Source organism: Symphalangus syndactylus, chromosome 11 (assembly GCF_028878055.3).
Source record: "Symphalangus syndactylus isolate Jambi chromosome 11, NHGRI_mSymSyn1-v2.1_pri, whole genome shotgun sequence".
NCBI lineage: Eukaryota > Metazoa > Chordata > Mammalia > Primates > Hylobatidae > Symphalangus > Symphalangus syndactylus.
Window position 1 is genome coordinate 116,581,508 of NC_072433.2, and position 13,649 is coordinate 116,595,156.

Here is a 13,649-nt window from a genome sequence, read left to right on the forward strand (position 1 = left end):
CAACAGAATATGATAAATAACAAGGAGAAGAGCAAGTGATAGCTGATTTACCAATATACCATGGAGATCATTCTTCAACTGTAGAAAATTCTTAAACTTGATTGAATTGTACACATGAATGGCTGCATAATGTGACATGTAAGTTACACCTCAATAAAGCTGTTATAATCATAAATTTATTATTGAAGCACCATGTGCATACAAGAAATTGCAGAAACAGTTTGTTCAACTGCTGAATTTTCCCAGTGTGAACATAACCAATAGCTACCACTGGGATCAGACTATAGAGAATACCTAGGTATTCAACTTGCAAGGGACATGAAGGACCTCTTCAAGGAGAATTGCAAACTACTGCTCAAGGAAATAAGAGAGGACACAAACAAATGGGAAAAAAAAATCATGCTCATGGATAGGAAGAATCGATATTGTGAAAATGGCTATACTGCCCAAAGTAATTTATAGATTCAGTGCTATTCCTATCAAGCTTCCATTGACTTTCTTCACAGAATTAGAAAAAAACTACTGTAAGTTTCATATAGAACCAAAAATAGCTCGTATAGCCAAGACAATCCTAAGCAAAAAGAAAAAAGCTGGAGGCATCATGCTACCTGACTTCAAACTACCACAAGGCTGTAGTAACCAAAACAGCATGGTACTGGTACCAAAACAGATATATAGACCAATGGAACAGAACAGAGACCTCAAAAATACCACTACACACCTACAACCATCTGATCTTCGACAAACCTGACAAAAGCAAGCAGTGATGAAAGTATTCCATATTTAATAAATGATGCTGGGAAAACTAACTAGCCATATGCAGAAAACAGAAACTGGACCCCTTCCTTGCACACTATACAAAAATTAACTCAAGATAGATTAAAGACTTAAATGTAAAGCCCCAAACCATAAAAACCCTAGGAGAAAACTTAGGCAACACCATTCAGGACATAGGCATGGGCAAAGACTTCATGACTAAAACACCTAGAGCAATTGCAACAAAAGCCAAAATTGACAAATGGCATCTAACTAAACTGAAGAGCTTCTGCATAGCAAAAGAAACTATCATCAGAGTGAACAGGCGGCCTACAGAATGGGAGAAAAGTTTTGCAATCTATCCACCTGACAAAGGGCTAATATCCAGAATCGACAAGGAACTTAAACAAATTTACAAGAAAAAAAAAATCAAAAAGTGGCCAAAAGATATGAACAGACACTTCTCAAAAGAAGACATTTATGCACCCAGCAAAGTGCCATAGCACATGTATACCTATGTAACAAACCTGCACGTTCTGCACATGTATCCCAGAACTTGAAGGGAAAAAAAAAAAGAAGGAAAAGAAAACATCAACACCACAGATATCTCCCTTGTGCCCATGCCCAGGCTCTAATTTCTCCTACCCTAAGATATTCACTGAGTTGGTTTTTAAGAGCATTTCTTCCCAGGTTTTGATGTGTCTTTAAATGAAATCATACTACCTAATCTTTTGTACTTGTCTTATTTTCATCAGTATTATGTGGATGAACCTCATTATTTGTGAGATTCTTCCATAGTTTCACATGTTACAGCAGCTGGTTCCTTTTCATTGCTGTATAATATTCCATTATATGACTATTCTAACATTTCTTTATCCATATACTATTGATGATTATTTGAATTTTAAAAATAGTGCCACTCTGGATAGTCTGTACATGCGATTTGTATGCATTTCTGATGGCTGTATGTTTTAGATCATTGATTAATGGGTATGCAAATATTCAACTTTAGTAGACCCTGCAAACTAGGTTTGCAAAGTGTTTATCCCAGTTTAATCTCTCAGCATGTAGGCATATGATACTTCTATTTGTCCCCACAGTCTTGTTAGCACTTGATATAGTCAGTGTCTTTAATTTTAACTAATTCCAGGGATTTTAATTTATTTAATGTATTTTGGTTTTAATTTGTATTTCCCTGAAGACCAGTGAGGTTAAACATTTTCACATGCTATTAGGCATTTAGATATCCTATTGTGAGAAATGGTTGTTCAAGTTCTGCCCATTTTTCAATTAGACTGTCATTGATTTAGAATAGCGCTTTATTTCTTTATTCTGGAAAAGTATTGCAACTATCTTCTGTCACTTGGTGGCATGATTTCCACTGTGATAGTGACATGTTTTAATAAATGGGAGTTCTTACTTTTTATATAGGCAAACCTATACATGATTTTTGTTTCTGCTCTGATTTGGCTTCATTTGAGGAATCTGTATTCCCAAGCAGTTATAACTTCTGTAAGATTCTGATGGAAAGTGGAGCTGAATCCTTTGTAATTCATGCATAGTAATTTAGTAATCAGGAGCACCTGCCTGAAATTAGGATGCGTGGGGCAGTCACTTCAGGCACTTCTTTCAACTAACTAGGCCTTTATTTTGCCATTGGTGTCAAAAAGAAAATTGTAGTATCTTTTATTTTTTGAGTCATTTTGTTTATGTTGGAGCTGTTTGCTAGAAATCTAACTAATGTGATCTTATTATAAGCCATCAACAACTCTGAAAGGTAGGTGTTATTATTATCCACTTTACAGATAAGGAAACTCAGGCTGACTGAGTGATGTTAGTTTGCTAAAATGGCAGAACTAATAAGTGGGAGAAGTTCAGTCTGTCTCATTCTAAAGTCATACTTCAAAGCCAAATGCCCTTTAAGATTTTATGTGTGTCGGGAACTTATTTGGGTTTGCTCATTGTTAAATATGTTTAATATTATTCACTTTGCCAATATGAAGGCACATTGAAAAATTCAATTCTCTGTTGCAGATAAAGGAAGACCTAGGTCTAGAAAAATAGCAGAAAGTGGAAGAGGGAAACGATATTCATACAAACTACCTCAAGAATACAACATAGAGACTGTAGTGGTTGCAGACCCAGCAATGGTTTCCTATCATGGAGCAGATGCAGCCAGGAGATTCATTCTAACCATCTTAAATATGGTAGGCAAACTTTAAAGTGCGCTTGGAATTTTTTCAAGAAAACTCTAAGGAAGACATGTGTGAGTATTTATAATGAAATTCTTTAAAATTAACTCATTACTATTCCTTTCTCTTATTGTCATTGGTAAAAAAAAAATACTTAGGTATACAAAATTGATCCATCTCAAAAGCAATATCAAAATAAAAATTTACATCTTGTAAAAAAGAAAACACCCTTCTTGTTAATTTTGATGTGGCAAAGCTCTTTCTATGTTACTCTTTTCTCTCTTTTTTTTGGTACTGTTCTTTTCCTTTTTTTAAAAAATGTTTCTAGCCCTATTTTATGTATGTATTTATGTATGTACGTATGTATTTATTTATTTATTTTGTTGGTACATAGTAGATGTATATATTTAGGGGTACATAAGATATTTTGATAGAGGCATACATTTGGTGAAATTATCATAAATATTTTAATATATGTTTATATACGTGGCCCCACAAAAGGACCATAGGTTAATTATGATGTGATATAAAAATGAATGTTGGTAATCCACTGAGCTATTATATACGTGTGTAAAATTGGATGTCAGATATGATTCTAGTTGATGAGCTAAAATTTTAACCAACTAAATCACAGGTGGCTAACTTGAGTTGATGATTTCTGCTTGTAGAAATCCTAGTATCTATCATGTTTGCTTATTACCAAATTAATCTTTTGACTTAATTGCATACTCTGTTGGGCAAACCTCATTCAAGGAAGAATCAGAAGGTTGTAGTGAAGAGTGATTCTTAGATGAGAATAAACAGAAATAAATGTTGAAGGCAAATGTCCATTTATAAGTCAATTACCGTTTAAGAATGGCTGATGTAAGGATAAATATAGTCCCATTTTTTACTATCTTTGCTATCATTTGGATGTTTTCCTGGGGAACAGAGGTTTTTTTTCTTATACTTTAGATAATTCTGTCCATATTCCGTTACCTCCTAAGCACTCCTCTAAAATGGGATATTTGGTAGATTAACACTGCCTAACAACCAGTCTTTTCTAAGTAGAAATATCTCTGAAAGCATGGGTTTGGTGTGTCAGTTATATATTTTCTAATACAAATTAAATCAATACTAAGTTTTCTTTTAAATTCAATGTAACAAATAAAAAATTACTTTGCTTTACAAGCTTTTTTTTTTTTTTTTTTTAAAGATTTCTCAACTAAATTGAGACATCTCCATGTATGGGCCTTGAGAAAAATTAAGATGATTTTCAGTTTAATTTTAGGATCTTTATTTTTATTTATTTTTAGGTTTTTAACCTTTTCCAACACAAGAGTCTGGGTGTGCAGGTCAATCTTCGTGTGATAAAGCTTATTCTGCTCCATGAAACTCCAGTAAGAAAGTCTTGAGTTTTTTATTAAATTAAATGGGTGAGAAATTTTGTTCAGAAACTTTCAAGTAAAGGGAATGTTAAGGATGTACTTAAAAATCCGGAAATATCCATTGAATCACTTAAAGTATACATAAAACTGGCCTTTAGTTTTGGTTAATGCCCCAATCTTATTTAAAAAATAAGATGTTGTTAGTTTCCAAGAATCCTGAAAACAAATCTTAACTTTCCAAAGTATAATAAGTCATTTTAAGTGACAGTTTTATTCTATTATTTAGATGTCTACTTTTAACACTTTTTATTTATTTTAAATGGGAACTATTCTGTGACATCATTTTGATATGCTGCTTAACTGGCACTTTAGAAAATGTTCTACATAGAAAATGTTGTTCTTAAGTTGTAGAAACAACAAGTTATTTAAGTCTGAAAGTTCCACATTCTTAATTGAACCTCTTTGCTTTTTCAGAATACCATTAAACAGATTTTGTAATTATTACACCTTCACAAAGTTTTAAGCTTTTAAGCTCAGGGTAAATTAAACCTGAATGTCTTCCAGGTTCTAATTAATGTTATGGTCAGCAGTTTGCTTTAGTAATTCAAGAGTGCCTTTGTTGTTGTTGTTGTTGTTGTTTTGTATATACCTAAGAATAATATGCCTTGTGATGAGCTCTGTTCTTTTGCAGCCAGAACTATATATTGGGCATCATGGAGAAAAAATGCTAGAGAGTTTTTGTAAGTGGCAACATGAAGAATTTGGCAAAAAGAATGATATACATTTAGAGATGTCAACAAGCTGGGGGGAAGACATGACTTCAGTGGATGCAGCTATACTTATAACAAGGTAAATTTTCCAAAGCCAATTAAATGGCATTCCTAATTCAGTCACTGCACTGTTAATCCCATTAATCCCTTAATAGATGTTTTTATTTCAGATTTCATGTTTCAAAAATGATTTTGGCATAATGATGTCAGTCATCTCCCTCAATTCATAATAACTGATTTGTAAACAGCTAAATATTGGATGGCATATTGACAAAAAATTTGGTTAGTTAATTCTAAAAAATTACCTAAGTTTTTGACCTTAAAGGCATAGTCATTGATAATGATAAGCTAAAACTATGGTGAATTTTTCTGTAAGTTCAAAATTATGAAGCTAGACTATATGTTTTTCAGTCATCACCATATAAAGTAACCTAATATGTTAAATTCAGCAATTGAAAAACTTTCTGGGCTGGGCGCGGTGGCTCACGCCTGTAATCCCAGCACCAGGGAGGCCGAGGCGGGTGTATCACGAAGTCAGGAGATCGAGACCATCTTGGCTAACAAGGTGAAACCCCATCTCTACTACGAAATACAAAAAAAATTAGCTGGGCGTGGTAGCGGGCGCCTGTAGTCCCAGCTACTTGGGAGGCTGAGGCAGGAGAATGGCATGAACCCGGGAGGCGGAGCTTGCGGTGAGCCGAAATCACGCCACTGCACTCCAGCCGGGGCAACAGAGCGAGACTCCATCAAAAAAAAAAAAGAAAAAGAAAAACTTTCTGGCTCCATGTGAGAAACAATTTCAATTAAGTCTCTGACTGATTAATTATAAACTACATTGTGAATGTGCTACTAACAAATATTTTTAATATAGCATTAAGTATAAGATGTAAATAAATGTAAGTAAAATAATGAGCAACAATATGCTCTATATGATTACTATGTTTAATAATCATACATAATTTGTCTTACTTAAAACTGGTAAAAATAAGTAATTCATCGTGAACTAGCAATTTAATTTTAGTTATCAAAAGTGTTAGCATTTCACATCACAGTAGTGTAAATTACATATGATTTTCTGAAATGAAATCATTGAAATCATTGTAGTTTCTTGTAATTAATACTAAAGGCAAATAATTCACAAGGTTGAAAAATCTCTATGCAGGAACACAATTGGACTTCTACTTTCAGCTAAGTAGGTATAACTGATACTGAGCTTCTGCAACAAGCAATCGTAATATTGGAAAATAAGAAGTCACTGATTTTAGTCACTGGAGAATGAACAGTGTATGACTGCAATTCCTGAAAGAAGGGAAATTTATTATGCAAACATCGCAGTCAACTCAGCTTTTTCCTCAGGAAAAATTTCTTAACTAGCATAGCAAGCTAGAATCTAGGTAGAGCACAGTGATCCTGCGGAGGACACCAGAGATAAAAGTCTTAGGCATGGAGAGGTGCCATGAAGTACATGTGCTGACCATACGTGAGAACTTGGCAAGGGCTGGTCTGAAGATAAACAGAGGAGACTGCCCCAAATTTACCATAGGATTGCTGCTATGAATTAAAAAAGATAAGAGGAATGAGCAAATTCAAAGCACAAGTGTGGAACAATCTTGTGATACCTTATCAACATTTTTAGCCTTAGGGGAGACAGAGCTTGGAGGTTGAATACCACCAATTTACACAGGCTTGGGTATCAACTTGGATTTTTGATAGGTCTCCCCTACCAAAGAATAAAATCAGATTTATCCAAGTGCAGGATGATGAGCCAGTAATTGAACTGCCTCTTAAAACAGCTGTAAGCACTCTTCAGAGGAAGATAACAGAATAGCACATCTCTAAAAATATATCATCCACAATGTCCAGAGTATAATAAAAATTAGTCAAGCAAAGAAACATGAAAATGTGACCCATGGTCAAGGAAAATTAGTCAATAGAAACTGACCTTGAGATAGCCTAGATGTTGGATTTAGCAGATTAATGTAGTTGTAATTGGAGTCTCAGAAGGAGAGAGTAAGAATGGTTGAGAAAAATTATTTGAAGACATAATGGCAAAAAATTCTGCAAATTTGATGAAAAGCAACAAATATGGACCTAAGCACATCACATGAAAATTGCTGAAAACCAAAGAAAAATGGAAAAATTTCCATCAGCCAGTGGGGTGAGCGTCGGGGGGAGCAGAGGGAACATTGAACAGGAGGAACAATGTTCAAATAAATGGCTGACTTCACATCCAAAAAACAGTAAGTTCAAAAGACAATGAAACAACATTTCTAATGTACTGAAAGAAAGTAAAATAAAGAAATCCTATCAACCAAAAATACTTATTGAGTTCTCGAGGTACTATCTTAATCTCTGAAAGGGTATCTATCAAAAAATATATCTACAACTAATATCACAGCAAAAGGAGAAAACTGAACATTTTCTCCTTACAACTGAAAGCAAGGTAAGGATGTCCCCTCTTACCACTTCTATCCAATATCATACTGAAGATCATAACCAGTGCAGTAAAGCAGAAAAAAAAACAAAAACAAAGGAAAAACATACATATTTGGAATAAAAAGGAAAATGTCTCTTATTCACAGATGATATGAAATAGTACAAAGAATATTTTAAGAAATCTAGCAAAAATTTGCTAGAATTTATAACTGGGTTTTCAAGGCTACATCATGTAAAATCAGTTTTCAAAAACCAATTATGTTTATATATACTGGAAGTGAACAATTGGAAAAAACTTACAGTGACTTCCAAAACCATAAAATACTTAAGAAAAATTTTAGTAAAATATGTGTAAAACCTCTAAAATGAGAACTATACAGCACTGTTATGAGAAATTAAATATCTAAATACAGATTAATTCATTGGAATACTAAATATCATTAAATGTCAGTTTTCTCCAAATTGATTTATAGATTCAATATACTCCCAATAAAACAACCTTTTCAGGCATGTTTTGTAGAAATTGACAAGCTGACTCCAGTGCTAATTTGTAAAGGCAGAGGACCTAGAAGAATCAAAAGTTTTGAAAAATAAGAACAAATTGAGGCCAGGTGTGGTGGCTCACACCTGTAATCCCAGCACTTTGGGCAGCTGAGGTGGGCAGATCGCATGAGGCCAGGGATTCAAGACCAGCCTGGCCAACATGACAAAATCTCATCTCTACTAAAATTACAAAAATTAGCTGGGCATGGTGGTGCATGCCTGTAGTCCCAGCTACTTGGGAGGCTGAGCCACGAGAATTGCTTGAATCTGGGAGGCAGAAGTTGCAGTGAGCCAAGATTGCGCTACTGCACTCCAGCCTGGGCGACTGAGCAAGACTCTGTCTCAAACAAACAAACAAACAAACAAAAACCCCAAATCTTCCCATTCTGTCACAGGAATGATAATGTTTATATATACATATATATGAACAAATTGGATGGACTTACACTATATGATTTCAAAACTTACTATAAAGGTTTGGAAATCAAGATAGTATGGTTTTGGCAGAAAGTCATGCAAATCAATGAAGCAAAATAAACGGTCTAGAAATAAACCCACATATATGTGGTCAATTCATTTTTAATAAAGCTACCAACATAATTCAGTTATAAAAATAATCTTTTCAGCAGATGGTATTAGAATACATCAAATGGTACAAATGGAATATCTGGACACCTTTGTGAAAAAAATGAGTATCAGTCCTATTTAACATGTGTAATATTAATTCAAAAAGGATCATAGAATTAAACATGAAAGCTAAAACTCTATTGTAGTAAAAAAAGAACATCTTCATGAACAAGAGGAGGGCAATGATTTCTTAGATGGGATACAAAAAAGTACTACTCAAGAAATATTAACAATCATCTGGAATTTTTAAAAGTGAAAACCATTTCCCGTTCAAAAGATGTTCAGATCTTTTGTGAATTTGAGAAAATAGTTGTCATGCATATACTAACAAAGAACTTGTATCCAGAATGTTTACATGTGTGTGTATATACACATATACAAATACAAAAATATGTTAACCTCTTAAAAATAAGAAGAAATATGAATCTCCAATAAGCATATAAAGAGATACTCAACATCATTAATACTTAGGAAAATGCAAATTAAATTCACACCCACTTGAAAGGCTTCAGTTATAAAAATTGAAAATACTCAGTGATGGTGAGGATATGGAACACTCCTCAGTTGTTGGTGGGATTATAAAATGGTTCAACCACACTGGAAAATGAGTAGTTTCTTATAAAGTTAAACATTTGCTTACCATTTAGCCCACATCTGCTTCTTAGATATTTACTTAAGAAAAATACAAATGTTATTCACCTAAAAAATTGAACTTGAAAATTTATAGAATCTTTCATAATTTTTTTCATAATTTTTCATAATTGCCAAAAATTATAAATAAATGTTCATCTACAGGTGAATGGATGTATTGTGTGTTCATACAACTGAATACTCTTCATCAAACTACTAATAAATGCAACCACATGGATGGATGAATATGAATAACATTATACTGAGGCCGGGTGTGGTGGCTCATGCCTGTAATCCCAGCAATTTGGGAGGCCTAGGCAGGCAGGCAGATCACTTGAGGTCAGAAGTTCAGTATCAACCTGGTCAACATGGTAAAACCCTGTCTCTACCAAAAATACAAAAGTTAGGCAGGCGTGGTGGCTCGTGCCTGTAATCCCAGCTCCTCGGGAGGCTGAGGCAGGAGAATTGCTTGAACCTGGGAGGCGGAGGTTGCAGTGAGTGGAGATTGCACCACTGCAATCCAGCCTGGGCAAAAGAGTGAGACTCCACCTCAAAAAAACAAAAAATTATACTGAGTGAAAAAGCCAAATTAGAAACCGATCAGAGGATGATTCCACTTATATAGAGTTTGAAAATAGGCAAAATTCACCTGTAGTGTGACAAATGTCCCCACCTTTAGGTGGGAACACTGACTGCAAAAAGGCAGAAGGAACTTTCCGTAGTGGTGGAAATATGGCATATATTGCTTTGAATACATGCGGGTTTATACATTTGTCAAAATTCACCAATCTTCTAATTTAACTTGTGCGTATTTTATGTAAGTTTTACCATAATAAAGTTGGTTAAGAGTAGTAAATTGGTAGTTTGTATTTCTGTGGGATCGGTGGTGATATCCCCTTTGTCATTTTTTATTGCATCTATTTGATTCTTCTCTCTTTTCTTCTTTATTAGTCTTGCTAGTGGTCTATCAATTTTGTTGATCTTTTCAAAAAACCAGCTCCTGGATTCATTGCTTTTTTGAGGGGTTTTTTCTGTCTCTATTTCCTTCAGTTCTGCTCTGATCTTAGTTATTTCTTGCCTTCTGCTAGCTTTTGAATGTGTTTGCTCTTGCTTCTCTAGTTCTTTTAATTGTGATGTTAGGGTGTCAATTTTGGATCTTTCCTGCTTTCTCTTGCGGGCATTTAGTGCTATAAATTTCCCTTTACATACTGCTTTGAATGTGTCCCAGAGATTCTGGTATGTTGTGTCTTTGTTCTCGCTGGTTTCAAAGAACATCTTTATTTCTGCCTTCATTTCGTTATGTTCCCAGTAGTCATTCAGGAGCAGGTTATTCATTTTCCATGTAGTTGAGCAGTTTTGAGTGAGTTTCTTAATCCTGAATTCTAGTTTGATTGCACTGTGGTCTGAGAGACAGTTTGTTATAATTTCTTTTCTTTAACATTTGCTGAGGAGTGCTTTACTTCTAACTATGTGGTCAGTTTTGGAATAGGTGTGGTGTGGTGCTGAAAAGAATGCGTATTCTGTTGATTTGGGGTGGAGAGTTCTGTAGACGTCTATTAGGTCCGCTTGGTGCAGGGATGAGTTCAATTCCTCGATATCCTTGTTAACTTTCTGTCTCATTGATCTGTCTAATGTTGACAGTGGGGTGTTAAAATCTCCCATTATTATTGTGTGAGAGTCTAAGTCTCTTTGTAGGTCACTAAGGACTTGCTTTATGAATCTGGGTGCTCCTGTACTGGGTAAACACCTCTACGCAAATAAACTAGATAATCTACAAGAAATGGATAAATTCCTCGACACATACACTCTCCCAAGACTAAACCAGGAAGAAGTTGAATCTCTGAATAGAGCAATAACAGGCTCTGAAATTGAGGCAATAATTAATAGCCTACCAACTAAAAAAAGTCGAGGACCAGATGGATTCACAGCCGAATTCTACCAGAGGTACAAGGAGGAGCTGATACCATTCCTTCTGAAACTATTCCAATCAATAGAAATAGAGGGAATCCTCCCTAAATCATTTTATGAGGCCAGCATCATCCTGATACTAAAGCCTGGCAGAGACACAATAAAAAAACAGAATTTTACACCAATATCCCTGAGGAACATCGATGCAAAAAGCCTCAATAAAATACTGGCAAACCGAATCCAGCAACACATCAAAAAGCTTATCCACCATGATCATGTGGGCTTCATGCCTCGGATGCAAGGCTGGTTCAATATACAAAAATCAATAAATGTAATCCAGCATATAAACAGAACCAAAGACAAAAACCACGATTATCTCAATAGATGCAGAAAAGGCCTTTGACAAAATTCAACAACGCTTCATGCTAAAAACTCTCAATAAATTAGGTATTGATGGGACGTATCTCAAAATAATAAGAGCTGTCTATGAAAAACCCACAGCCAATATCATACTGAATGGACAAAAACTGGAAGCATTCCCTTTGAAAACTGGCACAAGACAGGGATGCCCTCTCTCACCACTCCTATTCAACATAGTGCTGGAAGTTCTGGCCAGGGCAATCAGGCAGGAGAAGGAAATAAAGGGCATTCAGTTAGGAAAAGAGGAAGTCAAATTGTCCCTATTTGCAGATGACATGATTGTATGTCTAGAAAACCCCATTGTCTCAGCCCAAAATCTCCTTAAGCTGATAAGCAACTTCAGCAAAGTCTCAGGATACAAAATCAATGTACAAAAATCACAAGCATTCTTGTACACCAATCACAGACAAACAGAGAGCCAAATCATGAGTGAACTCCCATTCACAATTGCTTCAAAGAGAATAAAATACCTAGGAATCCAACTTACAAGGGATGTGAAGGACCTCTTCAAGGAGAACTACAAACCACTGCTCAATGAAATAAAAGAGGATACAAACAAATGGAAGAACATTCCATGCTCATGGGTAGGAAGAATCATTATCGTGAAAATGGCCATACTGCCCAAGGTAATTTATAGATTCAATGCCATCCCCATCAAGCTACCAATGACTTTCTTCACAGAATTGGAAAAAACTACTTTAAAGTTCATATGGAACCAAAAAAGAGCCCGCATCGCCAAGTCAATCCTAAGCCGAAAGAACAAAGCTGAAGGCATCACGCTACCTGACTTTAAACTATGCTACAAGGCTACAGTAACCAAAACAGCATGGTACTGGTACCAAAACAGAGATATAGATCAATGGAACAGAACAGAGCCCTCAGAAATAATGCCGCATATCTACAACTATCTGATCCTTGACAAACTTCTCAAAAACAAGCAATGGGGAAAGGATTCCCTATTTAATAAATGGTGCTGGGAAAACTGGCTAGCCCTATGTAGAAAGCTGAAACTGGATCCCTTCCTTACACCTTATACAAAAATTCAAGATGGATTAAAGACTTACATGTTAGACCTAAAACCATAAAAACCCTAGAAGAAAACCTAGGCAATACCATTCAGGACATAGGCATGGGCAAGAACTTCATGTCTAAAACACCAAAAGCAATGGCAACAAAAGCTAAAATTGACAAATGAGATCTAATTAAACTAAAGAGCTTCTGCACAGCAAAAGAAGGCACCATGAGAATGAACAGGCAACCTACAAAACGGGAGAAAATTTTTGCAACCTACTCATCTGACAAAGGGCTAATATCCAGAATCTACAATGAACTCAAACACATTTACAAGAAAAAAAAAACAACCCCATCAAAAAGTGGGCAAAGCATATGCACAGACACTTCTCAAAAGAAGACATTTATGCAGCCAAAAAACACATGAAAAAATGCTCATCATCACTGGCCATCAGAGAAATGCAAAGCAAAACCACAGTGAGATACCATCTCACACCAGTTAGAATGGCCATCATTAAAAAGTCAGGAAACAACAGATGCTGGAGAGGATGTGGAGAAATAGGAGCACTTTTACACTGTTGGTGGGACTGTAAACTAGTTCAACCATTGTGGAAGTCGGTGTGGTGATTCCTCAGGGATCTAGAACTAGAAATGCCATTTGACCCAGCCATCCCATTACTGGGTATATACCCAAAGGATTATAAATTATGCTGTTAGAAAGACACATGCAAACGTATGTTTATTGTGGCACTATTCACAATAGCAAAGACCTGGAACCAACTCAAATGTCCAACAATGTTAGACTGGATTAAGAAAATGTGGCACACATACCCCATGGAATACTATGCAGCCATAAAAAATGATGAGTTCATGTCCTTTGCAGGGACATGGATGAAGCTGGAAACCATCATTCTGAGCAAACTATTGCAAGGACAAAAAACCAAACACCGCATGTTCTCACTCATAGGTGGGAATTGAACAATGAGAAC

General features: G+C 35.4%; 1 protein-coding gene across 1 annotated transcript in view; it reads left to right on the forward strand.

The window, feature by feature from the left end:
* Positions 1–13,649, forward strand: part of ADAMTS19 (ADAM metallopeptidase with thrombospondin type 1 motif 19) — a 278,081-nt gene that overhangs the window by 63,962 nt on the left and 200,470 nt on the right. Inside the window, exons 4-6 of the mRNA XM_055299284.1 lie at positions 2,791–2,963; positions 4,244–4,327; positions 5,007–5,164. Of these exons, the coding sequence (XP_055155259.1) occupies positions 2,791–2,963; positions 4,244–4,327; positions 5,007–5,164 (415 nt within the window). The remainder of the gene's footprint in view (positions 1–2,790; positions 2,964–4,243; positions 4,328–5,006; positions 5,165–13,649) is intronic.